General features: G+C 40.7%; 1 protein-coding gene across 2 annotated transcripts; it reads left to right on the top strand.

Moving 5' to 3' along the window:
* Nucleotides 1–282: 282 nt before the first annotated feature.
* Nucleotides 283–27,747, top strand: TTLL1 (tubulin tyrosine ligase like 1). Of its 2 annotated transcripts, none has more exons than XM_024213960.3 (10): nucleotides 283–314; nucleotides 6,248–6,364; nucleotides 9,544–9,752; nucleotides 13,332–13,512; nucleotides 14,932–15,066; nucleotides 15,239–15,347; nucleotides 20,710–20,853; nucleotides 22,901–22,987; nucleotides 23,998–24,161; nucleotides 25,841–27,747. In XM_024213960.3, the coding sequence occupies exons 2-10, from the start codon at nucleotides 6,252–6,254 to the stop codon at nucleotides 25,968–25,970; spliced, it is 1,272 nt and encodes a 423-aa protein (XP_024069728.1). In that variant the 5' UTR covers nucleotides 283–314; nucleotides 6,248–6,251; the 3' UTR covers nucleotides 25,971–27,747. The 2 variants fall into 2 exon arrangements, with proteins under 2 accessions (XP_024069728.1, XP_024069718.1); XM_024213950.3 differs by lacking the exon at nucleotides 283–314 and adding an exon at nucleotides 4,833–6,125.

Here is a 27,747-nt window from a genome sequence, read left to right as displayed (position 1 = left end):
TCTCTCGTAGCCGCCGCCCCTTCCCCGGAAGTATCCCCCGGCGGGGTGGCCGCGTCGCCCGTTACCAGGGAGTGGCCCCGGAAGCGGTAGGGGCGGTGGCCCTGCTGCGGCTGCTCCCGCTTCCCCCGCCCCCCGCGGGATGCTCCCGGCCGGCGCCTCTCGGCAGCGCAGGCGGCAGCGGGGGCGGCGCATGGAGCCGGCGGGCGGGCAGTAGCGGGGCGGAGGCGGCCATGGGGGTGGCTGGCGGGGTGTGAGGAGGAGCCGGGGGAGCCCCAGCCGGAGTCCCGGCGGGAACAGCCCCGTCCCGCGGGCAGGTGAGAGCCGGAGACTCCGCGGGGCCTGGAGCGGGTACCCATCGCGGCGGGTAGCGGTTCCCGTTCAACACCCCCCGCCCCAGGCAGCAGCGGAGAGGAACGGTGCCCGAGAACCCTTCACGCAGCGACACACCAGCCCCCCCCCCCGGGGGGGGGGGCCCCCCCCCCCCCCACCCCCGCCCCCCCCGCCCCCCGGGGGGGGGACCCACTTCGCCCAGCTCAACCTTCCCCAGCCCACCCCATACTAATCCCTCCATCCCTGGGTGCCAGAAGAGGAGATTCTGCCCCAGCTCAACTACATTGCTGCTATGGTGATAACCCATGTCACCGTGATTGTGTATTGGTGTGTCTCAAGCCACTCTATACCGTGTACTCGTGATACATCTTTAATGACCTGCTTTATAGAAATGTACATTGAAATACATGTTATCTATCTGTAGACACTGCTGAAGGGCCCACTCTCTTTAGTATCTTGGGACTGTTTTTTAAAAATTGTATGTGTGTAATTCTTTGTATTTTAATACACTTTTAAGTATACCAAATGTAATTCTGCATAGCCTTGACACTGGTACGCCTTGGGGCTCTGACCCTGTAAATACTTACTACTAAGGGTACGTCTATACTTACCTCCGGGTTCGTTGGTAAGCAATCGATCTTCTGGGATCAATTTATCGCGTCTTGTCTAGACGCGATAAATCGATCCTGGAAGTGCTCGCCGTCGACGCCAGTAATCCTGCTCCGCGAGAGGAGTACGCGGAGTCGACGGGGGAGCCTGCCTGCCGCGTGTGGACCCGCGGTAAGTACCTTGTAGTTCGAACTAAGATACTTCGACTTCAGCTACGTTATTCACGTAGCTGAAGTTGCGTATCTTAGTTCGAACTGGGGGGTTAGTGTGGACCAGCCCTTAGTGAGTTGGTACTACCATGAGTTCCTAGTCCATGACTTATCCCAATGGGACTACTCTCAGTAGCAAACACTGTGTTCAGTAGTGGTAAGCACTTGTGGGAGTGGGCCTATGGAGTTTGTATTTATCTAGTTTATATTTATCACTTTATATGTGATGTGTTTCTAGTAATTCTGGATTACTGATCTCTATAGTTCTAATTAATTTATGTATATTTTTATTTTGTTATGTATCAGATCATTGTACAACTTTTACTGTTCAGGCCCCATTTATTTGATATTTAAGAACTTTTAAAATATACCTGGTATCAGATAATCTGATCCTGCAGTTCTCTTACACAGGCAAAACTACCACTGACTTAATGAGATTTTTATATTAACTTTAAAGGGTATTGTTTGAGTATGAACTCAGAATTGTAGTCTTAAACATCAGAGATGGAGAGAACCTTTTAGATCATCTAATCCAGTGGTCTTCAACCCTCTTATGCACAAGATCACTTTTTGAATGTAAATGCAACCCAGGATCTACCCCGCCTCTTCCCCGAGGCCCTGCTCCATTCACTCATCCCCCTTCCCTCCCTTGCTCACTCTCCCGCACCCTCACACACTTTCACCGGGCTGGGGTAGGGATGTGGGAGGTGGTGTGTGCTCTGGGCTGAGGCAGAGGGGTTTGGAGTGTGGGAGGAGGCTCCAGGCTGAGCCTGGGGTAGGGGGTTGGGGTACAGGAGGGGGTAAGGGGTGCAATCTCTGGGAAGGAGTTTGGGTACAGGAGGGGACTGTGGGCTGGGGCAGAGTGTTGGGGTGCAGGAGGGGGTATGGGTTGCTGGCTCTGGGAGGGGGCTCAGGGCTGGGGCAGGGGGTTTGGGGTGCTGGCTCCTGGAGGGGGCTCAGGGCAGGGGGTTGGGGTGCGGGAGGGGTGCGGGCTCCCGGCAGGCAGCACTTACCTCGGGTGGCTCCCGGTTGGCGGCACAGCGGGGCTAAGGCAGGCTCCCTGCCTGCCCAAGCCCTGTGCCATTCCCGGAAACGGCTAGCACGTCCCTGCAGACCCTGGAAGAGGGCATGAGGCTCCGCATGCTGCCCCTCCCTGCAGGCACCGTCCCTGCAGCTCCCATTTCCCGCAGTTCCCCGTTCCCGGCCAATGGGAGCTGCAGGGGCGGTACCTGCGGAGACCCCCTGCCCCCACCCCCTGGGCCACAGGGACGCGTTGGCCTCTTTCAGGAGTGGGGGTACGGGCAGGCAAAGAGCCTTAGCCATGCTGCGCGGCCAGACTTTTAGTGGCTGGAGATCGTGATCGATTGTCAGAGGCTCCAGGATCGACCAGTCAATCGCAATCTACTGGTTGGTGACCACTGATCTAATCACACTGTGGGGGGCGTGGGGGTGGAGGAGGGAGAGAGGCATATCGGATATAAATCCCTATAGACTGAGCATTAGATATTGGATTAAATTTATACTACCTTGATTGTAGCCTTAAAGTATTACCTATACTGTTGAATATATGTTGTTACTTTCCTGTAATCTTTTTCAGGGTTACTGTAGTCTGTTAAGACAAATATTTTTGCTTGCAGTTATTTGTAAATACATTATAAAAAATACAAAGCTTTAAACAGTTTAATTATGCATCCTCCTGGGATAATAAATTTAGCACTCAGGATATTTTGATGATTTGGAGTCTCTTGTATTATTGACCTCCCATTAGATCTTGGGTCCTTTAAAAATAGGGACATCAAGATTTAATGTTCCTAAATGAAAGGAAGGATGGTCTTGTGGTTTAGACACTGGAGGTTAAATTCTGTGCTTAACTTTGCCACACACTTCCTCTGTCACCTTCAAAAAGTTACCTAATCTCTCTGTTGCCCTGGTGGGGATATTTCCCATCCTCATAATTGTGTTGTGAGGATAAATTCATATACATTTGTGAAGAACTCAGATGCTCCAGTAAGGAGGGCCTGTTTAAGTACCTAGATAGAGTATGTGTGTGTGTGTGTGTGTGTGTTAATTTAAAAAAAAAGGGGGGGGGAGCAGAAAAAGAAACTTTGTGGCAGTCTTTAATCACCACAAAGAAGCAATAAAGGAGGATACAAACACGGTTCAGTTCTCCTGTAGCTTTGAAATTCACCTTTTACCCTGGAAGGTGGTTATATGCCCAGGGTGTTAAACAGGGGAGGGGACTAACTAGTCAGCTGCGGTTTAATAGACTGGAGGAGTCAGTTTTAAAAATCTCTAGAAGACCCTCCTCACAGGTCTGAGTGCATAACCTTCTTGGGAACAAGATATCAGAACTAGTAACTGAACCTCTCTCTCCCGTATGGTAGTGTAGAGCTGTTTTGCTAGGCCAGTATCTCCGATGCCTTGTTTAAGAAAATATAGGATGTGTTGTAATATCTTAGGGTATATATATCTGCGGGTCCCTGTTGTAGCCTCTGTCCATCATGCCCTTAGAGATTTTTTCAAATATTTTGGCATTTCGTCTTTTGGAACAGAGTTCTGATAGCACGGATTCGTCTCCCCAAACAGCGATCAGATCCAGTACCTCCCGTTCAGTCCATGCTGGAGCTCGTTTGCGATTCTGGGACTGCATGGTCACCTGTGCTGATGAGCTCGCCACACTGGCCAAACAGGAAATGAAATTCAAAAGTTCCCGGGGTTTTTGCTGTGTACTGCATCTGAGTTGAAAGCGCTGTCCAGAGCGGTCACAATGGAGCACTCTGGGATAGCTCCTGGAGGCCAATTCCGTCGAATTGTGTCCACACTACCCCAAATTTGACCCGGTGATGTCGATTTCAGCGCTAATCCTCTCATCGGAGAGGAGTACCGAAATCGATTTTAAGCGCCCTTTAAGTCGACAAAAATGGCTTCATTGTGTGGACGGGTGCAGGGTTAAATCGATCTAACGCTGCTAAATTCGACCTAAACTCGTAGTGTAGACCAGGGCTTAGTAAAAAGATGGCCATGCGGGAAAAGATGCTGTGGCAGCCAACTTCCTTTGTATTTAATTTTGGTTTTCAGAAATTAGTTTATTGTGCCTCTAGTTTTTAATAGATTACTTTGAAGTGAAGAAAAGGGTGAGAAGCCCTGAATGCTTGCGCTTTTAATACTACTGTGAGATCACATACATTAGTGAGTCATTTACTGACAGTGAAAAACACACTTCCCTTCAGCTAAATGAGCCCTTTAAAGCCTGGTCATAAATCTTTGCAGGATCAGGGCCACAGATAGGAGTAGGAGGCACCTGCCCTGAAGAATTTACAATCTAAATAGACAAGACAGACAAACGTAGGAGAAATATCAAATGGGGATAATACTTCCTGTGAGGGTTGAACTTGAGCCACAGAGAAATTAAGTAATTTATCCCAGGTCCCATAAGAAGAGTCTGTGGCAAAGCTGGGAATTGATGACAGATCTTTTGAGTTCTATTCCCTGTGCCTTGACCACAAGATCACACTTTCTCTCACACAAGTCTGCCTTATATCAATTCAGAACTATTTTTTAATCTTCAGTAAAAAAAAATAAAAGCATAATGGAGGGTCCACTAGTAAATGTGAGTTTGAAGTTTTAATTTCTGATTCACTTGAAAATCATACACTTTAATTAATTTATTAAGTTATTCTCCGTTTGATATCTGTATTTTACATATCAGAACAGATGCAGAGCATTGTGTGAGATGTTTTTTACATTTTTTTCTGGCTCTCGGCAGCAGTTTATCCTTTGCCTGTTGTCCCAGGCAGAGCCAGAAGAGAACTCTTGTTTGTCTCAGTCAGAATAGTAGCATTTGATCTGAAGAGAATGATGGGTGGGTTTTTTAACCTATTACGAGCCAGCAATTTTCCATTTTTTCAAATAGCTATGGGGGAGCTAACTAGGCAACTCCTCTGGAGTTCAATTTTAAAAGTGACTTGTGGATTGAATAGTAACATTGGGGTTTTGCATATCATAACTTAACCCTGTTGAAGACAAAGACAGGTCATCTTTGGCTCCACTAATTAATTTAGTTGCATAATAGTTATAGTTAAACCATGCTCTTCCAATTAGATCCACTTTGCCAGATGCCTGCACCCACTGAGATCCTCAGTGACTTCATTATAACGTCTCTGTTAGATTTTTTTTTTAATTGTGTATTAGAAGGGTGTTATGCTGCTATGTGAGAAATGGGATATAGGAAATAAGCTCTAGATGACAGGAAGTGACTATTTTATCAGGGTGTGGCTTTTAAGGGCTCTTCTCCAATAAGCGTTGTAAAGATCTTGATTCTGGAGATTAATATTGTTAACTCTCTTGAGAGTTGCTTGTCAATGCACCCAACCAGAAGCAAGTTGCTAACTAGCAGTTATATGAAATAAAGAAACAATCATATGACAACAACAAGGAGATTTTGAAATTAAATAAAAAATGTTGTGTCCTACAGTATACTGTGAATATTTGATAGAGGATTCACAACATAAATCCTTTACATAGTCTCACATTGTTGTTTCCATAGTTACTGAGTAAGGTGGGCCATGAAATATCTCCCATTTAAAAGAGAGATTTTCATTTAAGTGTTGACTATAAATGATAAAATTTCCAGTACACGAAATTTTATTTTGTAAACATCCAAGATAAAGGCAAGTTGGTGTTCTCAGTTCAGTGGACAGATAGTCACTAGCACAGTTGATGCTAATCTGTACTCTTGTTAGCAGTTTTGGAGAGGCCATAGAGACTTGAATTACGTTCTCATTCCTAAATGTGGTCCCTTAGGTGAGATTTGAGGGATGCTGTCAGGGCAGCATGAAAGAGGCTTGCAACTACTGCTACCCATGCTATATCTGTTCTGGGAATAAATATAGGACTTCAGTCTCTAGTGCGAATGGAGCCATCGTCTTTCTCAAATACTGAATGAATTTACTTCTTCCTCCTCTAAAAAGGTTAAAGGTAAGTTACCCTGTGGATACACTTTCATTTCTCCATTTGGATTTATCTGGCCTGTATTAAGTACAAAATGAAAGAGAGGCAGTCTTGAAACTATGCAATACTACAAGTTGATTTTTCTTTAGGATAATGGCAGGAAAAGTGAAATGGGTAACTGACATAGAAAAGTCCGTGCTAATAAATAACTTTGAAAAGAGAGGATGGATTCAGGTGGCAGAAAATGAAGACTGGAATTTTTACTGGTAAGTACATATAAGAATTCTCATATTTTTCAATTTGCGGTACAGTTTAAAATGAACTTTTCCATAACTAAAACCAGTGTTAATGATTTATTGTTAATATTAAAAATTAAAGGCTCCATACAAATGTAGAATATCACTGATGTCTTGTAACACTGAAGGGAAGCATGCCTCCATTAAAGTGCCAGTGTTTTCTGCAGCACTGCAGGGCCTTAATCCTGCAGTTACATCTGCATGAGGAGACCCTTCTACCTGTGCAGGCCCCATTGAAGTCATTAGGGCTCCCCAGGGGTGCAGGGGCCTGTCTGTATTAATCCAGTGGTAGGATTGAGGCATAGGAGGTAGGTGTGGTTTTTTCTTTGATTGTTTCGTAGGTTGGTTTTTTGTTTTTGTTTTCAAAAGCTGCCACCTGAAACACATGCAGTGTAGTTTTAGATATGTCAGTCCCACGATATTAGAGAGACAAGGTGAGGTAATATCTTTTAGTTTTACTGGACCAACTTCTGTTGGAGAGAGAGACAAACTTTTGAGCCACACAGAGATCTTCTTCAGGTCTGGAAAAGGTACTCTGAGCATCACAGCTAAATGCAAGATGGAACAGATTGTTTAGCATAAGTAGTTAGCACATATACTAAGGGACCGTTCAAGTTAGACTGGTCCGTTAACACCTCTGCTTTCATGGGCCCAAAAGGGGGGTTAGTGGGCTATGGATTCTTATTACAATCTGTACCCCACTAACCCCCTTTTTGCCCTATGACTGCAGAGGTCCACTTTTTGCCACGGGCCCGGCCCTCTGCCACTCATCAACTCCTGAGGCCTCACCCCTCCCCGGCCAAGCTGGAAGCTGGAGCCCGGCCCGGGTAAGAGTGGTCCGTGGAACCCAGGGAGCTGCGGATCTTCCACCTGCCTGGGGGGAGGTGGGCCCCAGAGAGCAGCCCCCCAGCCCGTGTCCCTCCCCTCCCCCCCGGGCTCCCCGTCCAGGCAGCTAGAGGGGCCACGGCTCCCCACAGCTGCCCGGGTGGCTCTTACCATGGTCCAGCTGCAGCTTGTCAGCCCCATAGGCCCTGCCCCCAGGCCATGCCTCATGTTTCCCCCCCACCTCCACGCACATGCTTTTAGGAAGAATCCCTTGCCCCTGATTGGGGGTTAATGCTATGCTGTTGTGGCTCAGAGCCCTGCCACTGGTAGCCAACCCACAAGCATAAAGGTCTCACCTTGGCTTCCACCAGCCTAATTGCTCCTTGCAGGGTGACCCCAACAGCCGTTCTGATCCCAAGTCTCCCCAAATTCATCCAACCTGAGTTGTTAATCACCAGACACTCAGACTTTTCCCCTTTGGTTCATCATCCCTGAAGGCATGAAACCAGCCCCCCAGATACCAGCTTGCTTTGGCGCACACACTCCCCACAGTTTGCACATCAGAGACCTGCTTGGGGTGCAACTAAACAAAAAGTTTATTTAATAGAAAAATCATAGATTGAAAGGGGAAGCATACACATTCAAGTTACACAGAAAATAAATGCAAAGATATAACCTTAGGCTTTACATTTCCAAATTAGATAAACTTCACTTTCTAACATAAGTTGCCTATTGCCTCTGAACAGTTTCCCAGCGTACCCCATGTCATAGAGAGGATCCACGGTTTCACGGACAGTGCCCGCCAATTGACTGTCCCTTAGTTTCTGAATGGAGACCTCACTTTCAAGCCTCCTATTTGAAAGGGCTTTTTCTCTTCTTTTGTTTTTTTCTCTTGTCTCGGTGACTTCTGGTTATTCAGGGTGGGGAAATTCTAGCTGGGATGTCTGTGTTTTCTCACTAAGGCTATGTCTACACTACACAGTTTTTAGCAACACAACTGTGCCGCTACAGCTGTGCCGCTAAAAGGCGCGCAGTGTAGCTGCTGTTTGTCGACTCTCCTGCTGACAAAAAAACTTCCACTCCCAACCAGCAGCATTAGCGTTGTCGGCAGGGGAGCACTCCTGCCGATAAAGAGCTGTTCATACTGCCACTTGTTGGCAAAACTTTTGTCTTTCGGGGTGTGTGTGTGTACGTGTGTGTGTGTGTGTGTTTTTTAACACCTCTGAAAGACAAAAGTTTTGTCGTCCAGTTGCCAATGTAGACATAGCCTAACTCTAAAGGCCCATCATTTGTCTTTTCCTGGATTGTACAATATTAGGTGCTTGGAGCTAGTCTCTTCTGGTTGGGGAGGCAGCCCCTCCCTGCTTGACGGCACTACAAATCATGAGCACTGTTTTCTGTATACATGAATTCATAACAATGGTCTGTATATAGATCTCATAATGACCATGTTTAGAACATTACAGACTTTTGTAAAAGACTTTAGTCAATATTGTATAGAACCAGTTGATTCATTTGCCTATTTGGAGTTCAGGCCTCTTGTCCCCTTGGAGTGTCTGGACCTTGATTGTCATAGTCAGTCACAGTAAATGGTGCAGATCTGTGACCCTCCCTCTCCTTTCTTAGATGAGGAATGAAATAGTTAGCAATGTGGGTGTCCAAGTGGGACCCGCACCTTACAGAGCTGAATAGTGCAGTTCACACCTCCCAGAGCTATTGTTCCAGGCTCTTTGCAGACTTGCAGATGTCTCTGAATCATATTCATATTTTTGACGTTTCATTCAAAACATAAGTTAGATTTCCTTTCTTTTTATAGAAAAGGAAAGTTGAGATTTTGAAGAACAAGATAGTAGCTCCAGAGAGGTGCTGCTATGGTGTGTGGACATGCATTGGGTGTTCCCAAGCCCTGTTGTTGACTGATTGGCCACTGATAGTGCCAAGATAGGATGGGCACAAGTTGACTCCCTTCTGTCCCTGCCCTGGTTTCAGAACTGGCGTAGGAGTAAATAGTGCCTGTAGGCCTGCAGTCTTGTCTGGCAGGGTTTCATCTGGATTCACTAACATTGGTTCAGGATGTGCTGAAGTTTCAATCATAACCTAAGTATCCATCCTATAAAGAGAAATGTTAAACACAGAGAGGGTCACAGATTCCCTTAAAAGTAGTATTCCTTAACATTATGCTTAGTCTTTTTTCTTTTAATCTTCTAAATTCAGTACACTAACCAAAGTGAAATTAGAAAATAAAGGAGACAACAACTTGATTGTCCTCCTTTTGAATGTTGTTGCTTGTGAGGAAATCATCTGACATTTGTTTCACCTTCTAGGATGAGCGTACAAACCATCCGCAATGTTTTCAGTGTGGAAACTGGTTACCGGCTTTCTGATGACCAAATCGTCAACCATTTCCCGAACCATTATGAGCTGACAAGGAAGGACTTGATGGTGAAAAATATCAAGAGATATAGGAAAGAACTAGAAAAAGAAGGGAGTCCTCTTGCAGAGAAAGATGAGAATGGAAAATATATTTATTTAGGTATATATTTCTGACTGCCAGCATCGTTCTTGTTATTGACCACACATAGATTATACATGTTCATTTTGTGATAATAGTAGGATAAAACTGCAGATTAATGCACTTCAAACAAAAGCAGTATTGGATGTTGGAATCCGTTTGGGATTCTTGCCTAAGCTAGATAAATTTGCACGTCACAGCTTTAGTATGATGCTTTCAGAAAATTTAGTGCTCAGAGATGTCAGAAAGTCTTGGAGACTAAAATTGCGTATTTTTTTTAATCTGCAGAGTATGTTTGGCATAGGCAATGAAATTGCAAGTATCACCAAATTACCTGTCAAAGTGCCTCGGTGCTGCTCGTTAAAGACTGTTTTTAAGGGTGCCATAATTCAATGTCCACATTCAGTCCTTGGCATCTTTGCTAGTATCTTGCCAACGGTACATTTATAGTAGTGGTTCTAGTGATGTAGCAGGGCTTCCATGACATAAATGTAGCCTTAGTCATGATATTGTTCTTGCGTGTGAACAAGTGAGTAAAAAAAACTTCAGGCTCACTCACCACACTAGCAAAAAGAACACAAATAATTCTTAGTATTTTATATAGTGTATTACATTTTTAAAGCTCTTCTCAAACATTGCCTTGAAAGTTAATGGATAAATCTTCTACAAATAGAGAAAATGAGGCAAAGGGCCTGTAACTTGCTCAGGGCTTCAGAGGCAGTTAATAATTGGGATTAACACTTGGGTGTTCCTTGTTCCCGGTTCTAAACTCAGAGTACCGAACCATATGCTCCTCTTGTATACCACTAGTCACATATATGGAGGAAGACAAATCCAATTTGCAGACACATGTTTTAAGCTTCTAAATTGGTGCTGATAACAAAGTTAACATTATTTTTAATTGACATACTTTGGGTGGCCCCTTTTAAAAGTTACTCTGAATCACTATCACAAAAAGCCATTATTTCCCTTTTATTAAGGTTAAGAATTTTCTCACTTTTTAATCAGAACTAGACCTCAGTTCTGGAAGTGTGGTTGAAAGCAGGTATATCAGTTGTAGAATAGTTAAAGCCTTTTTCCCTATGAAGTGGAAGAGGTTAGCTCAGGTTAATTATAAACACCTGAATCTAATTAAGGGCAGCCTGCGGCCTTTAAAAACCTCTCCCATTAACAGTGAAAAGAGAAGAGGGATGAGATTCAAGCTGCAGAAGGGTTGTGTGCAGCCAGGGGAAAAGGCTTCTTCTAGATAAAGAGTTGGTTTTCCCCATAAGGGGAAATTTAGTGTTTATTTCTGTTTGGAGAGGAGGCCTTGGTTCCCAGCATAGCTGGGCCCAAAGTGGGTTAGAGAGGGTGGCTGGCAATTAGTAGCCGACATAAGAAGAATCAGTGTTCCAGTGGGAGTTAGGAAATGTAATTTTTTTGTTTTTGTTTAAAGAAGACCTCGGGCCAACCCTAAGGCCTAACCAGTAAATATTGTCAATAAACCAGTGTGAAGTATTAAACCTCCAGAGTGGGACTGATTTACCCCAGACCCTCTCAACGCAGAGAGAGAAACACTCAGCCCTGATATGACGAAAGAGGTGTGTTGCCACAGAACCAAAAGAAGAAGGATGGAAGAGGCTGTTGGGAAGGTTTGGGGTTTCATGCAGAGACTTAGCTGTGAGATTCTAGAACTTTTTACCAACTATTTCAAAACTAAAACAGCTTTCTCTTATTCGTGGGACAAAATATTAAAACCTTTAAAAGATTTTTCACTTTAGAACCTACCAAATTCCATTTTCCGTTTTTTCCAAGTTGTCCCAGATTGAGGTGTCAGTAGAGGAGGTTTTGAAACAAATTAATAAATTAAATAGCAGTAGTCACCAGGATCAGATGGTTTTCACCTAAGAGTTCTGAAGGAATTCAAAATATGAAATTGTAGAACTACTAACTGTGGTATGTAACCTAGTGCTTAACTCAGCCTCTGTACCAGATGACTGAAGGATAGATAATATAGCACCAATTTTTTAAAAAGGCTCCAAAAGGCAATTACAGGCTGGTAAGCATAACTTCAATATCAGGCAAATTTGTTGAAACTGTAGCTAAGAACAGAATTATCAGACACATAGATGAACATAATATCTTCGGAAAGAGTCAACGTGGCTTTTGTAAAGGGAAATCATGCCATACCAATCTATTAGAATTCTTTGACAGTGTCAACAAACATGTGGACAAGGGTAATCCAGTTTATATAGTGTACTTGGACATTAAGAAAGCCTTTGACAAGGTCCCATACCAGAGACTCTTAACTAAAGTAAGTAGTCCTAGGATAAGAGAGAAGGTCCTCTCCTGGATTCGTAACTGGTTAAAAGATAGGAAACAAATGGTAGGAATAAATGGTCATTTCTCACAGTGGAGAGAAGTAAATAGTGGGATCCTGCAAGGATCTGTACTGGAACCAGTGCTATTCATAAATGATCAAGAAAAGGGAGTAAACAATGAGGTGGTAACATCTGCAGATGATACAAACCTACTGAAGATAGTTACCGTAAGTCCAAAGCTGACTGGGCAACAAAATGGCAGATGAAATTCAGCATTGATAAGTGCAAAGTAATGCATATAGGAAAACATAATCCCAACTATACATACAAAATGTTGGGGTCTAAATTGGCTGTTAACCACTTAAGAAAGAGATCTTGGAGTCATTATGGATAGTTCTCTGAAAACATCAGTATGCAGTGGCAGTGAAAAAAGCTAACAATGTTAGGAACCATTGAGAAAGTGATAGATACTAAGACAGAAAATATTATAATGCCACTATATAAATCATGGTATACCCATACCTTGAATACTGCATGCAGTTCTGGTTGCACAATCTCAAAAAAGGAAAAAGTACAGAGAAAGGCAACAAAAATGACTTCGGTATGAAATAGCTTCCATATGAGGAGAGATTAAACAGACGGGGACTGTTCATCTTAGAAAAGGAATGACTAAATGGGAATATGATAGAGGTCTATAAAAGCATGAATGATGTGGAGAATGTGCATAAGAAAGTATTTACCCCTTCACATAACACACAAAACAGGGTCACCCAATGAAATTAATAGGCAGCAGATGTAAAACAAACATAAGGATGTACTTCATACAACGCACAGTCAATCTGTGGAATGTGTTGCCAGAGGACGTTGTGAAGGCCAAAATTATAACTGGGTAAAAATAAAAATTAGATAAGTTCATGGAAGTTAGGTCCATCAATAGCTTTTGGCCAAGATGGTCAGGGATACAACCTGTGCTCTGGGTGACCCTAAACCTTTGACTGCCAGAAGCTGGGAATGGACCATACAGGATGGATCACTCAGTAATTGCCCTGTTCTGTTCTGGCACTGACCACAGTCGGAAGACAGGACTCTGGGTTAGATGGACCATTGGTCTTCCACAGTATTGCTGATCTTATGTTGTGGTCTTATGTTCTCTCATATCAAAAGGGGGTAGATCAGACAAGGACACAGTAGTCAATCTGTACTGAAGAATGGAAAGCCAGCGAAGATATTTTTACCTGCATAGATTGATATCCTTGCTAGAACTGAAGTTCTAAATCTTGCCTTTTGTTTGCTGATGTAGATTTTGTGCCTGTCACCTTTATGCTCCCTGCTGATTACAACCTGTTTGTTGAAGAATTCAGAAAAAATCCTTCCAGCACCTGGATTATGAAACCTTGCGGGAAAGCCCAGGGGAAGGGGATATTTCTTATCAATAAACTCTCTCAAATTAAAAAGTGGTCTCGAGACAGTAAAACATCTTCGTAAGTTTAACCTCCTTCTCCCCCATTTTTGGTGTATTTTGTAATATTCTATCACAGTCTGGCATGCTTAATATCAATTCACTAACGGAGAACTCTTTCCGTGCACCTAACCACTTAGCATTACTTCATTATAGTTGCAATTTCTCATTTAATGACTTCCTGCTTCAAACAGCTCTTAGTGCCAATTATTGCATTTGGTGCCATGTGGCACAAGCACTAATTCAGTGAGCTACACTATATAAATATGCTTTCTGTGAAGGTGCAGGGTTTGTATGCCCAGCTATGTGAGGAATAAAATTGCATGGGCAGACTGGAATAATGATTTTGCTTCACAGCATTAAAGAATTGTGAGTTAGAGGAAAGTCTTTCGCTTCTAGTAAGTGACTTCATTTTCAGTCTGAGGAAGATTGTGTGACATTGTGCAACCCCATCCTCAGTTGAACCATGAAATCTTTTCACTGTTCTGCGTACAAAAAAACAGCCTGCATGGACTGCCTTCAATAAGGGGCCTGGAGAGAGGAGCTATTGGCTGTGGCCTATTAGGCAGTTAAAGAGCAGAGCTGACAGCTGGGCCTCATGAATAGGGAAGCCATAAAATCTAAGACTTGCATTAAAGTAGGAGGAAGGAATAGAGCATCCTCACAATGAGTCAGAAGAGGAAGAAGCTTGGGGAAAGGGACCATGATCCTTGTTTTTGTCGCCTATCCCACCCAACACAGAGGAGGAATGTGGCTGCTCTACCAAGAGAAAAATCTGTATCGCTTGACCATTTTTATTATCCCATTCTGATTAAAAAAGTAACTGTGAGACAAGTAGCCTTCCAATACAAAGTAACTGTGAGACAAGTAGCCTTCCAATACAAAAGCAACCTGAAGAACTTCTTTTTTGCATTTTTTTTCTTAGTTGTCTTTTTTCCCCTCGGGTTTAAAAATGTTGGTGACCGCATTTCCGAGAGGACTTTTAACAGTCAGATCTTATTAAAAATTATTGATAATTTAAGAGGCAAACTGATGTTGCCATTAACGTGGCTTGATGGTTTAAATCATCGATATTGACTACTGATAAACATAATTGCAAAGGCCCCAATTAGTGACGCACTCAAGTCTGTATTTAAGGGCTTTGCTAAATAAAATAGCTTGCTGAGTCAGAGCCTAAATGCTCTTCTTATAACAGTGAAATGTAAAAAACTTAAATGGACAGCTAATCCCACTCATTTGTTTTAGCTATGTTTTTGTACACAGTGAAACCAAGTGCCCTGCACACATTAACCAGCATAATATTAAAACTTAATTGAAGTGTGATATAGGATTTTAGTAAAGTTAGAACTTCATTACTTTTTGAGAGACTGCTTCTAAGGGAGGAAAACGTTTCAACATTTAATCAGCACATTCTGAAACATACTATATGTACTTTTTCCAGGTTTGTTTCTCAATCTTCTAAAGAAGCCTATGTAATTTCTCTCTATATCAACAATCCATTACTGATTGGTGGGAAGAAATTTGACCTGCGCTTGTATGTTTTAGTGTCTACGTATCGTCCGCTGCGGTGTTACATGTAAGATCAAACTAATTTCTAGCTCTTTTTTTTTTTTAATGTTAAGATATATTCAGCCAAAAGGTTCTGCACGCATTGTACAGAGAAATTTACCAAGCATCTAGTATTTTAGAATGCTGTTTTCCTCAACTCTAGTTGCATTTAACATATTAAATGTCTTTTTTTGTTTAAGGTATAAACTTGGATTTTGCCGGTTTTGCACAGTAAAATATACACCAAGTACAAGCGAATTAGATAACATGTTTGTACATCTTACAAATGTTGCCATTCAGAAACATGGGGTAAGTGTTTGAGTTTCAAAAATGCTAATTTAATAGCAGACTGGATTATTTTAAATGGCATAAAAATGGAATATAAGCGCTTGTGTATTTTGGTCTGTTCTTCACCCTCCTCCTCATTAAGTCATCTGAGCTAAATATTTATGTTATGCATTTTATTTGCAAAACGTAATTGATTCATATTACTTCAAAAGCACATGAGATAATAGATGGAACACAGAGCAGCACTATAATGTGGATATTTTCAGTTTCAAACTGCAACAGTTAAAAGCATATGTATTCATAAGTCTATAAAGCTGTACCTAAGCACTAGCATTTTAAAGTGGCCATAAATGTGGCTATAGATAAATGTACAGCTTTGTACCTTATATCATTGCCCCAACTATCAATTATAAATACTTAATCAAATTGTACCTGATCGTTTTGTATTTTACATTTTTGATGGTGTCTTAAAATAGATTAAATATAGTACAGTAACTCCTCGCTTAATGTAGTAGTTCTATCCTGAAAAATGCGACTTTAAGCGAAATGATGTTAAACGAATCCAATTTCCCCATAAGAATTAATGTAAATAGGGGGGTGAGGTTCCAGGGAAATTTTTTTCACCAGACAAAAAGCTATATATTATATAGATATACACACAGTATATGTTTTAAACAATTTAATACTGTTCACAGCTATGATGATTGTGAAGGTGGTGAAGTTAGAGGGTGGAAGAGGGAGGGATATTTCCCAGGGAATGCCTTGCTGCTAAATGATGAACTAGCATTCGGCTGAGCCCTCAAGGGTTAACACGTTGTTAATGTAGCCTCTCACACAAGGCAGCACGAACACGAGGGAGGGGAGACAGCATAGCAGACAGAGACAGACACACACTTTGTGTGTGTGGGAGAGAGAGAGAGATGCACACTGCCCCTTTAAGTAAGCTGACCCACTCTTAAGTGCATTGTCTTTTTAAGTGGATCAGGAAGTTGAGACAGCAGCTGCTGCCCCAAGCTCTCTCTATCTCTCTCCATCCGTGTTCCCTCCCTCCTCTATATGAAGAAGGGATAAGTGGGGTGGAGGGGGGAGGGGGACACCCTGACATTAGCCCCCCCTTTCCCCTCCCTGCACAGCAAGCAGGAGTCTCTGGGAGCAGCTCCAAGGCAGAGGGCAGGAGCACCACATGGCAGTGGGGGGGAGGGACAGCTGAACTGCCCGGCAATTGATAGCCTGCTGGGTGGCTGCAGCACAGGGAACTTAGGGGAGCGGGGAGCTGATAGGGGGGCTGCTGGTCCACCCTAGTTACAAGCCCCCACCAGCTAGCTCCAACGGGCTGCTCTTCCTGCAAGCAGTGGACAAAGCAGGCGGCTGCCAAACGACGTTAGAAGGGAGCATTGCACAACTTTAAATGAGCATGTTCCCTAATTGATCAGCAACGTAACAACGAAACAACGTTAACCAGGACGACTTTAAGTGAGGAGTTACTTTATTTAAAATCCTAAACTCTTTAGGGCAAGGTCTATCTCCTACTGTATTTGTACAGTGCATAGTACAACAGGGCTCGGATTCTAACCAGGGCCTCTGGGCAGTACTGCAATAATAACACAAATCTTAAACATCGTTAAGTTCTGACTTTAGTGGCTATAAGCAGGAGTAAATTTGAAAGACAAGGTCGCTCACCAATGAATGCTCTTTTTCCCCAATAGTGAATATTCCTTGTCATCTGAGAACTTAGGCCTGGTCCACACTACCCCCCCACTTCGGACTAAGGTACGCAAATTCAGCTACGTTAATAACGTAGCTGAATTCGAAGTACCTTAGTCCGAACTTACCGCGGGTCCAGACGCTGCAGGCAGGCTCCCCCGTCGATGCCGCGTACTCCTCTCGCTGAGCTGGAGTACCGGCGTCGACGGCGAGCACTTCCGGGATCGATCCCAGAACACCGATTGCCTGCCGTCGGACCCGGAGGTAAGTGTAGACGTACCCTTAGCTCTCAAAAACATTCCAGCTAGTTAACTGATAAGATAGGACACAAGGAGAATTGGTCTTGGAGGTAGCTGTGGCCCAAGCTATTTAGAACTTTATACATAATTGACACCCTCCATTGCACTTGGCAGTGAACAGGCTGATGGGGTTGAGATTGGAATTCAGGTTTTAGGTATACGTGTCCCAGTTAGCAAGCAAGCCATGTTCCCTATCAGCTCGACTGTATTACTTTCAAGGTTAGGTCTGCTCCCAGTAATGCACATTAGAGTAGTTCAGCCTAGAAATGATTGAGGAATGTAAAGTCTACTTGGGAGAGGAAATGCCAGCAGAAATTGTTAAGTAACCCTATCCACCTCTGAAGGGCCCATAGACAAGTCAATATATGTTGTTCTGCTATATGAAAGCTCTGTAGCTGTGGAAGCGATCTTAATCAATCAGATAGGTAAATGCTAGAACAAGATTCTTGCTTTTTGTATAAACTATTATGAGTGCCCAAATTATCATGAGATTAAGGTCATGGGTTTCCTCTGAAATCTTAGTTCAAGTCCAGGGAAATTAACTTTTAACTTAAATTATTTATTAGTATTCCAGTAGTTCTCGATTGTGGTCTCTTTGTATTATGTGTGGTGCAAATACATGGGAAGACATAGTCCATCCCTCAAAAAGTTTATAATCTAATTTCAGATAAGATCAAGCAAGCAAGTGAAACAAAAAAATAGGAACAAAGGGAAGGGAAATTCTCTTTCAGTAATAATAAACAAACACTTGGATATTTGGGTCTAAATCACTGAACTTTTGTGTGTGTGTGTAAAATGTAAACAAAATAACAGCAATCCCTTCTGTCTCTACCTAGCCAGAATTGGTTGGAGATTTCTTGTGGGCCTCATGGCAGATATAAGTGACACGGTGTGGTCCAATTTGCTATCATGTTCTTTGTTAACCAGCACATGATATGCATCACTCTATCTAGTCACATCTGCTCAGACTTTCAGGACAGGTATTCTGGAATCAAAGTGTAGATTGAACGGGGTTGAAGCTTTGATGTACATCCCCTAGCAGGAATTTGGAATCTTAAGAAGTTTCTCATGGGGCAAGTTGTGAGAATCACATGTTTCAGATGCTTCATTCTGTACAAGTTCTCAGACACTACAAAGATGAGCACTGTAGAAAAGCCTATAAATAAATAGAGAGGCTTCTTATGCTTTGTTCTCAGATGGGTAAACACAGTCTTCCACTAAAGTTTTATTTTTGTTTCCAGGGCACATTGTGGTTTATAATTTAGCAGCCTCACAAAATAAATAACGTTCTTGGAAACTTTCTGAGAAGAGCCTTTATAAAGCTAAAAAATATACACTGAGAGGCACTGTGACATTCTTCGGGGTACAATCTGGACCGATAGACAGCTGTGTTCCCTCAATTCTCCAATCTGTAGTGCCTTTTACATGGCTTCGCTATGAGAGCAACCACTTCTGGTCTGCTCTCACACCGCCCTCAGCATGTAAATCACTCCCAGCTATACTGTATGAGTGCTATAGCCAGCCACACCTCAATTACACTTCAAGGCAACACCAGCAAACGCCCAGTTCCAGACTTTCCCCCAGAAATGTGTGTCTTGTACTGCCCAGCACAGGACAATACAAAATGATGTAAAATCCATCATTTCATTAATAGAAATGATATGCACAAATCTTACTATCCCAAAATGAAGTTTTCCAAACACTTCAATCCAAACACGCGCTGGTTTAGATAAAACAATCAAATTTATTAACTACAGAAAGATAGATTTTAAGTGATTACAAGTAATCAGGCATAAGAGTCAGAACTGGTTACAAGAAAATAAAAGGATGAATATGAATATCTTACTTAACAAGCTAAATGAATTTAAAGCAAAGGTTTCTCTCGTCACATGCTTCACTAGTCTTATTTCAGCCAGGACCACTTCCCCCAGTTCAGTGTTAATTTTCTTGTCCTTCAGGTGGCGTTGATGCCTGAGAAGAAAGGGAGGAGTATTTTGGAGCCTCTCTTCCCTTTTCTTATAGTCCTCTTTTTCTTTGAAAGTCATCTCCAGCTGAGGTTCAGGAGACAGATGGTCTGTGGGAAGGGGAATCTACAGCTGTTTCTTTGCCAAAATGTAGATTTCTTGCTCGCACCCTTTTTCCTACCAAAGAGTGGCCACTTAAACAGGTGATAGTCCATTTGATTTTGTTGACACCTGGCTGAGGCATCAGTTTGCCTTTTGTCTTTGAGGAACTGTTTTGTGCCTGCTTTTCTAAACTTGGAATGTGTCTCAGTAATGTTATACAGTAGAACCGTATAATTTTACATACAGTGTTGCCAGATATTTTACCAGGGTAATAATGATCAGCAAATTATGAGTTTTCAAATGATACCTCACAAGGCATACTTCGTACAAAATCCACTAGAGTTTTGTAAAAAGGGTGAACATAGGGATACAAACTGCCACAGTTACTCAGGAGCTTGATTAGTGTGTGTCTTGCTTGCCAGTTCTGGAGTACCCTCAGTTTGTCTTCTTTGCCTTTCAAGCACAATATATTTCAAGACTTCACAGGTTAGCTTCCTAAAAGGATAAATATGAGGGATAAATACAGAGTAGCCCTCTTTTCCATTTACAGTTGCAGTACAGTCTAAAATTCTAGAGGTAGCCAGATATACTTTATCAAAATTATGAATTAAAAATAATTTTAAATACAGTGTTGAAGAACATTGCTGTCATTGTTTCTGTATGTTCATGACTGAGACTGGTGCTGGTGTCTCCCAGTGAGTGCTGACTATTAGATCAAATTTTTTTCCTGCTGGGGAAAAGACTGACTACTCACAATAGAAATGACTGGTCATATTTCATGTGTTTCAGAGACTTTCAAACTTGCTGTCAGTGCTATGTTTTTTAAAAGGTTAACTTAACAGTGGTTTAACCATTGTTAAATTAACCACTCTTCTAGTCCTCCTCTCCAATGAAACAACCCTCTCCCCAAACCTAGCCCTTTCCTTTCAGTCTTGAAAATCTGATCTCCCAATCATTCCAATCCTAAACTGCATTTCCTTTGTCCTCTCTTACATCGTTAGACTGTCAAAATGCAGCTTCTGGTTAATTATTGTTCTTATGTAATTGTAATTACCACAAGACAAGTTCTAACACTTGTTTTTATGATTTGCTATGTAATTATATGTAGGTGATTTAAAATGTGTTCTGTGTTACATAGAAGGCTGTGCAAAGTACAAATTGGGGCCTTACATATCCTGCAAAATGTCATACAGTAAAAATAGTTTTAAAAAATAAACTTGTGCTTAGAAACAAGTGTAAGTTTGTACGGATGAGAATACAACTGCTAAATAATTGCAAACTCCATGAGACTGAATTAACTCCTTAACTCTATAGGATGACTACAATCATATCCACGGAGGCAAATGGACAGTGAGTAACTTGCGCTTGTATCTAGAGAGTACTCGTGGAAAGGAGGTCACTAGCAAACTGTTCGATGACATTCATTGGATAATTGTGCAGTCGCTGAAGGCCGTTGCAGTGAGTAGTGTTAATGGAATGCTGCCAGAGTTACCCTCGTGGCTGCAGACTTTCAATAGTCATGAAAACAAGTTTACAGTAAAGAAAAAAACTAAAGCAATTCATTTCCTGCTGCTGGATTGTTGTTTTTGAATGCTGATGCTCTCGAGCTACCATCTTACCTTTTTGTTCTTTTTAAAAACTCTGTCACCTCTCAGTGTCCCTGTAGAGCTGAGAGTGCTTGGAGAAACCTGATTGTGGGGGCAAGCTCTTTGTGTGTATATTAAATGAGTAAATTAATGTGCTGAAACCATCACAAACTCTTACTCTCATTTAAAGTCACTGTATACTGCCCTTTTGAATTACCCTAACCTCTGCCCAGCCATGACATGTTTCAGTAGTAACAAATTTGTCGTAGAAGGAAATAGCCTGGGAAGACAATTTGTCAAACAAAATGCCAGGGTGTTAAGGTTCTTTCTTCCATTTTGTTTAGAGAATTTGTGTAACTTATTTGCGGCTCTCTGATATATGAGTAATATAGTTATCCCAAACTCATGTCAAAAAACTATGGCACGATCATGTATCTCCTTTCCTCCTGAATAGCTTGACAGAGCTTTATAGTATATGGGTAGCTGCAGGCATTTACAGAAGGCAGTTTCCCAAAGTGCCAAATTAGATGCTAGAAGAAAAGGCAGTTCATCCCAATATTAACAGAATTGTAAAAGAGAAGAGAAACAATGTGAGGAGCGGAAGGAAAACAAATAATGTACAGAGAAGGAAGTGTTCTGATAGCTTCAGTGCTCCTTTCTATTTCCTAAACTTAACAGGAGAAATGCTTTTCCTTCCTTCCCCTACGCCCTGCAAGACTGAAAACCTTTCAGTATTAATTTATGGAAATCATCTATACTGACCTGCTACAAAGGGTTCTTTGAATCAGTGGTTCTCAACTTTTCCAGACTATTGTACCCCTTTTCAGGAATCTGATTTGTCGTGTGTACCCCAAATTTCATCTCACTTAAAAACGGCTTGCTTACAAAATCAGACATAAAAATACAAAAGCGTTGCTGCACACTCTTACTGAAAAATTGCTTACTTTCTCATTTTTATCATATAATTATCAAATAAATCAATTGGAACATAAATATTGTACTTACATTTCAGTGTATAGTATATAGAGCAGTATAAACAAGTCATTGTCTGTATGAAATTTTAGCTTGTACTGACTTTGCTAGTACTTTTTATGTAGCCTGTTATAAGACTAGGCAAATATCTAGATGAGTTGACGTACCCCCAGGGGTAGGCATACACATGGTTGAGAACCACTGCTTGAAATGATTTGGTGAGTGTTTTTGCACAGGAGAAGAGATGCCCTGGCATTCCTACTTTAAGACCTTAGCTGATGCTGGAAAACGAGTGAATCTCTTGAGAATTTCCATCCCAGCATTATTCAGTCCCTAACCTGTTTTAGTTTTCATGGCCATAGTGGACTTGAGCTAAATATAATGATATAGAGATAAAGTATTTTAAATATAAGGATCTAGTCAGTAACTGGGATTGAACTCCATCTTTGCTGCATCGTTACAACACTATAATAAACAAGTGTCTTTGGATAAGTCACATTTAATTTGAAAGTGAAAGCGTTAATGATTAGGTAAATTTGTATTTTTATAGATAAAAATGTAAGATTATTTCTAATTTCACGTATGGCATGAAAGCCTTTAACATTCTTGTTTTCATACTCACCAGATGCTGTAAGATACACAGGTGAAACTAAATGAAAGCGCTGTAGTCAAATATGTTCTGTTAATACACTGATTAGTATGATAATACTCAGACACAGCTTGAGAAGATGACATTTTTATAAAAAATGAATCCTAAATATATTAATGTTGTATTGGGAAGTCAGAGCAGAAAACTTGTACTAAGAAAACTGCCATAGACAATTGGTATTATATTTGTATGTGATACCTAGAAAAATAATAGTAGAGAAATATAGTAATGTATAATCTTTCAAGTTACTTAGTAAATGTTTCTTCTTTAATATACATTTCTTCTTAACTTGTTTCAGCCTGTAATGAACAATGATAAACACTGCTTTGAGTGCTATGGATACGATATTATCATCGATGACAAGCTTAAACCATGGCTTATTGAGGTAAAGTTATGTACATTTTATAAACAACCCTCCTCACAATTTCCATTCACAGTATACATCTGCTTTTTCAAACCTGAGCTTTATTTTCCCTTTTCCAGATGAAGGTGGTTGGGGAAGGCTGTTGGAAAGTAAAACAGGCAACAAAATGGGCTGTGGGAGTTGCAGGATATCAGAATTCAGGAGAAACCTGTGTTCTGGTCTGGTCAGCAAAAATCAAAACCAGGTGCATTCATGATGTGCTTGGACTCCAAGAGCTGTCTGAATGCCAGCAACCTTACTAGTGCACCAGTAGATGGAAGATTGGCACTGGCTCAGTGCAGTGTAAATCTAACCCTGCTAAAGCTTAGATACTGTGTATTACACAGCTTGAAATTGTAGGAAAGCTAGAAAATAAGGGATATACATATTAGAAGAATAAGCTTGAAATAATGCAGGGTTGTATACATTTATTGTATGAATTATACAAACTTCCATGGTATGTTAACTCCTGTCCAAACCCCATGTCTAATGTATCACTACCCTATTATTTTCCCCTACATCTTATCTTTATATATAATGGTTAAGCATACATTTAAAAAACTGTCAGACTTCTTACCCACTTTGCCAGCCAGAGAAATGTGTGGAAATGGGGAGTTCAGAGGAGGGATACAGGTAAAAAGCAATAACTCCAGAATAAAGAGCCCCACCAGTCCATATGTAACAACTGCTAGGAAGGGGCAAAGCGAGTGAGAAACTTGCCTCTTCTTTATTTGGTGTGAACTAAAGGTATAAATCCCCAGAGGCTGCTTGATTAGCACAGATGAACCTGCTCCCAACAAAAATCTACAGTCAGACCCTAAGGAGAATGAATGATACTTCAAAAATAAAATCTGTAGGAAATGCACTGTTTCCTTGCAATGGTTTTGTTCAAAGAAAAGGCTATATGTTGAAATGCTGATGATTAGTTTATAGGGGATCATATTTTAGTCAAAAGGAAGTTGCTGAAAATAAAATGTCTTTGTTTTTAATAGGTCAATGCTTCCCCTTCTCTTACCTCCAGTACAGCCAATGATCGTATCCTCAAATATAATCTTATTAATGACACACTTAACATTGCTGTGCCTAATGGTGAAATTCCAGACTGTAAATGGAATAAATCTCCACCAAAAGAAGCTCTTGGAAATTATGAGATTTTGTAAGTTTTAGCAATGTCCTATGTAAATATGAACATGTTCTTCTTGAGAGAGAGAAGATTAATTTAGAACCCTGTAGATGTGATGAAATTCATCCAGGTGTGGAGGAAAAACATAAAGTGCTCTGTATCACTTAATTACCGTGTTTAGGGCTGGAATAGCAGCTTCCAAGGGTTTGCACTCCTGCCTGGAGCCTTAGTTGTGGGTTGATGTCCCCTTCCTGGTGAGCCCCTGCACTTCACCTGCAAAAACGTTGATTTATTCAGGGTATATGTTGGTGAAATGAATTTCACTCTTAAAGATATATCCAACAGATATATAGTATGTATTTTAGACTGAGTATAAGGCGTGGGTAACAGTTAAATGCATTATATGTACCAAGAAAATTTTAAAAATTCTCTTAAATCATGGGAATTATGTCACCCAACTGTTGTGATTCATTGATGGGATGTTAAAACCATGAATTGCAAGATTATTTTTAATCTGGTATAATGAATGTGCGATGAAGGGGGACGTTGGAAAAAGAGTATCCCTATTTTAATGTATGAGATTGGCTTATGCATTTAGGGGGATGCTGAATTTGTAATCAAATTCCCTGTTCCATTTGGACCAGTTTCAAAAGCTAAATGTTTGAGAGCCTGGTCAGGAATTAATAGTACTGTAGTACAGTGTGTTAGCTGACCCACTAATTCATACCATCTATTTTATCTAAGGCCCCGATTCTGCAAACACTTATGCATGTGAGTAAATTTAGTCACATGCATAAGTGTTCGCAAGATTGGAGCATACCTTTATAATTAATGTTAGCTACGTGATAGCTATGAACACTGAGGATCTGCATTTAGTATTAGTTAATAGGTACAGATGGAATCCTGTTTGACTGAAAAATATTGTAGCTGTATCTTTCTATTTTGATTATTGACATTTATATATTTAGAGTCAAATTCTGCCTTTGGATGCCTCCAGCAACTGTTAAATCAATGGATAGTGGGATTATTTCAGGCCATATTGAGTTTGTACATTTAAAGAGATACTTGTCACTGTGGCAAGCTTTACAAAATACATATTATCAAAAATATATTAAATTAATAGGTACTTCTGATGTTGATAGATTGTGTTCAGATTGAATCTTATATCTTGAATATCTAATCAGCCCACCCTTCTTGCTTAATTCTATTAACTCGTGTCACAATCCAGCTTTTCTGATGTTCCAGTTATTTCTGTGTTTGATACGCTGGATTGTGACAGTACTGCATAAGCAGCAAGCTAATGTTTCTATTTATGCACAAGTCTATTAGACGAAGTGATGAGAAAAGAAATGCAGAAGTACATGCCTCAAATAGTTTCACAAGCTCTACAATTATTTGTGTCTGCTATAATAGAAACTCTGATGATGATGTGCCTGTTTTTCATAAATAGTGAAGTATAATAGGGCTCATTTTACTATAGTGTCATAGGGTTCAATCCTGTGAACGCTTACCCACATGAATAACTTATGTGAGGCGTTTCACCCCACATGAATAGTTCATTTTAAGATGCGTGTTTATAGAATAGGATCCATACTTTAAAAAATGTGAATGTTAAATATTAAACAAAAAAGAACTAAGGAAAGGTCATTCTTATGATCTCTGCTGTCCAGTGATTATGAGACTGAGACACTGAAAAAATTATTATATTTTAGGTATGATGAAGAGATGGCACAAAGTGATGGAGCTGATCGTGATTTGAGAAGCCGTTCTGGGCAATCCATTGGACTAAAAGGAAATCGAGCAAGAGATTCAGGAAAGCCCGTGCTCACCACATGGAAGTAGTGACAAAATCAAATTAATATCAAATCAGAAATATTTTACTGAAATTCAGTGCTATGCTTTTGGCAGGAAATTTTGAACTGAGGACTCAGGGCTTTCTCTCCTTTGGACGGCTTCCTTCTCTATTGTGTATGGGAGTTAATAACTCTGAAACGGGACAAAATACGTCAAAGAAATATTTGTACCAATATGAGACAAGTCTGTGTAAAGTGAGGCACCTAATCAGCTATTCTAATAGTAAACTCACTAGTTTACTGCAAGAGTATTATGCTGCATGTGGCTATAGCAAATTTATTGTAATATAAAGAATTAACATATTCATTGCTTTAAACTTTTAAAAGCATAACTACTCAGACTTGAGAAACATGGATATTTTTTCAACAAATGGCTGTTTTGGCTTATAACTCTCTTAAAGAACCTTCTTAAGAAATCTGGTGTTAACTCTAAATATTCATTTTTAAACGAACCACTGGTTTGGTGTTCAATATTTTGTTTTCCAGACTGTACATCGTAAGTAATCTATCTCTACACTTGTAATTTATTATACAGTTTTAACTCCTTTGTAATGAATTAAGTGTGTTAAAAATTTGTGGTCAGGATTTGATTACAGGTTCTGTAGAAAACCTAGAAAAAAATTTGGACCTCAGGATGTCATTCCTCTGTGTTCCAGGATTAATCTTGAAAATAGAATCCAGAAAGGTCAGAGGTGTTGGGCATTATCATTGTTCTATAGTTTACATTGGCATGATGACAATTAAATTCCTTGATACAAGTGCAGTCTCTTCTGGCAACATTTACAATACAAGCCTTGCTGAGCTGTGATTGTCAATGCACAATTAATGATTTTTAGCTAATGTTGAGATTTAAAAATAAATAAATCCCCAAATACTGAGATTGTCAGATGTGTTGAAGCTGTAACTCAGGAATTAAAATTACATGGAAGGGGAGAATTTCTCACATAGCAAGTTGCTGTGTTATCACATATGACATTTATTTTTACTTCTAAGGTGATTTTAGACATACCTGAATAAACTTCTTCCTGCTTTTCCTCTTGAACATACTGTAATTAATGTCAACCCCACTGCTCAGTGATGCCTGTAAATCTTTGCTTGTATCTATACAGCTCTTTATTTATGTATGTAAGTATGTATATAGATATGTCTGTATTTTACATATTTTATGTTCTGTAACAAAATTCCATTGCATCTAATAAGCCATCTCCTATGACTCTGATGTCAGAAGGTACAATAGCTACAAATAGCATAAAGCGAGAGAAGTTAAAAAGGCAATGATTGCAGTCTTTTAACTAGTAGAACATTATATATATAAACTAGTCAAATGTATGATTGGCTGTTACCTCTGATGTCACAATTCTAGCACTCATCAAGAAGATTCTCATAGCTGCTGTAACATACAGCTCAAATTTTGGGGGAGAAAGAAATCTCCAAAAGTACTTGTGCTATCATAATAAAACTCTGCTGAGCACTTGGATCTCCCTAAACAATTAATAGCCATATAGAATGAATGAGGGACATTTTATATGCAATTCTAATCATTGTTAATCTTGTATGTTCTGTTTAAATATAGAAAGTCAAATACAAAATATGGCATGTCTTTCCACCAAGTCCCTGGTCCTTAAAATTATGGAAATTCACCCCCTTCATTAGGAGCACTGTAATAAGTCATCAGAAGATTGTGTCTTGAACTGAGATTAAGGAGTACTTTTTACATGATAAAGAAATTAAATCCACATATCCAGCTCCCTCATGTATTGTTGTGT

The sequence above is a fragment of the Terrapene carolina genome, unplaced genomic scaffold (assembly GCF_002925995.2).
Source record: "Terrapene carolina triunguis isolate 2854851 unplaced genomic scaffold, T_m_triunguis-2.0 Scaffold112, whole genome shotgun sequence".
NCBI lineage: Eukaryota > Metazoa > Chordata > Testudines > Emydidae > Terrapene > Terrapene triunguis.
The sequence above is the reverse complement of the archived record's forward strand: the minus strand, read 5'-3'. Positions and strand labels throughout refer to the sequence as shown.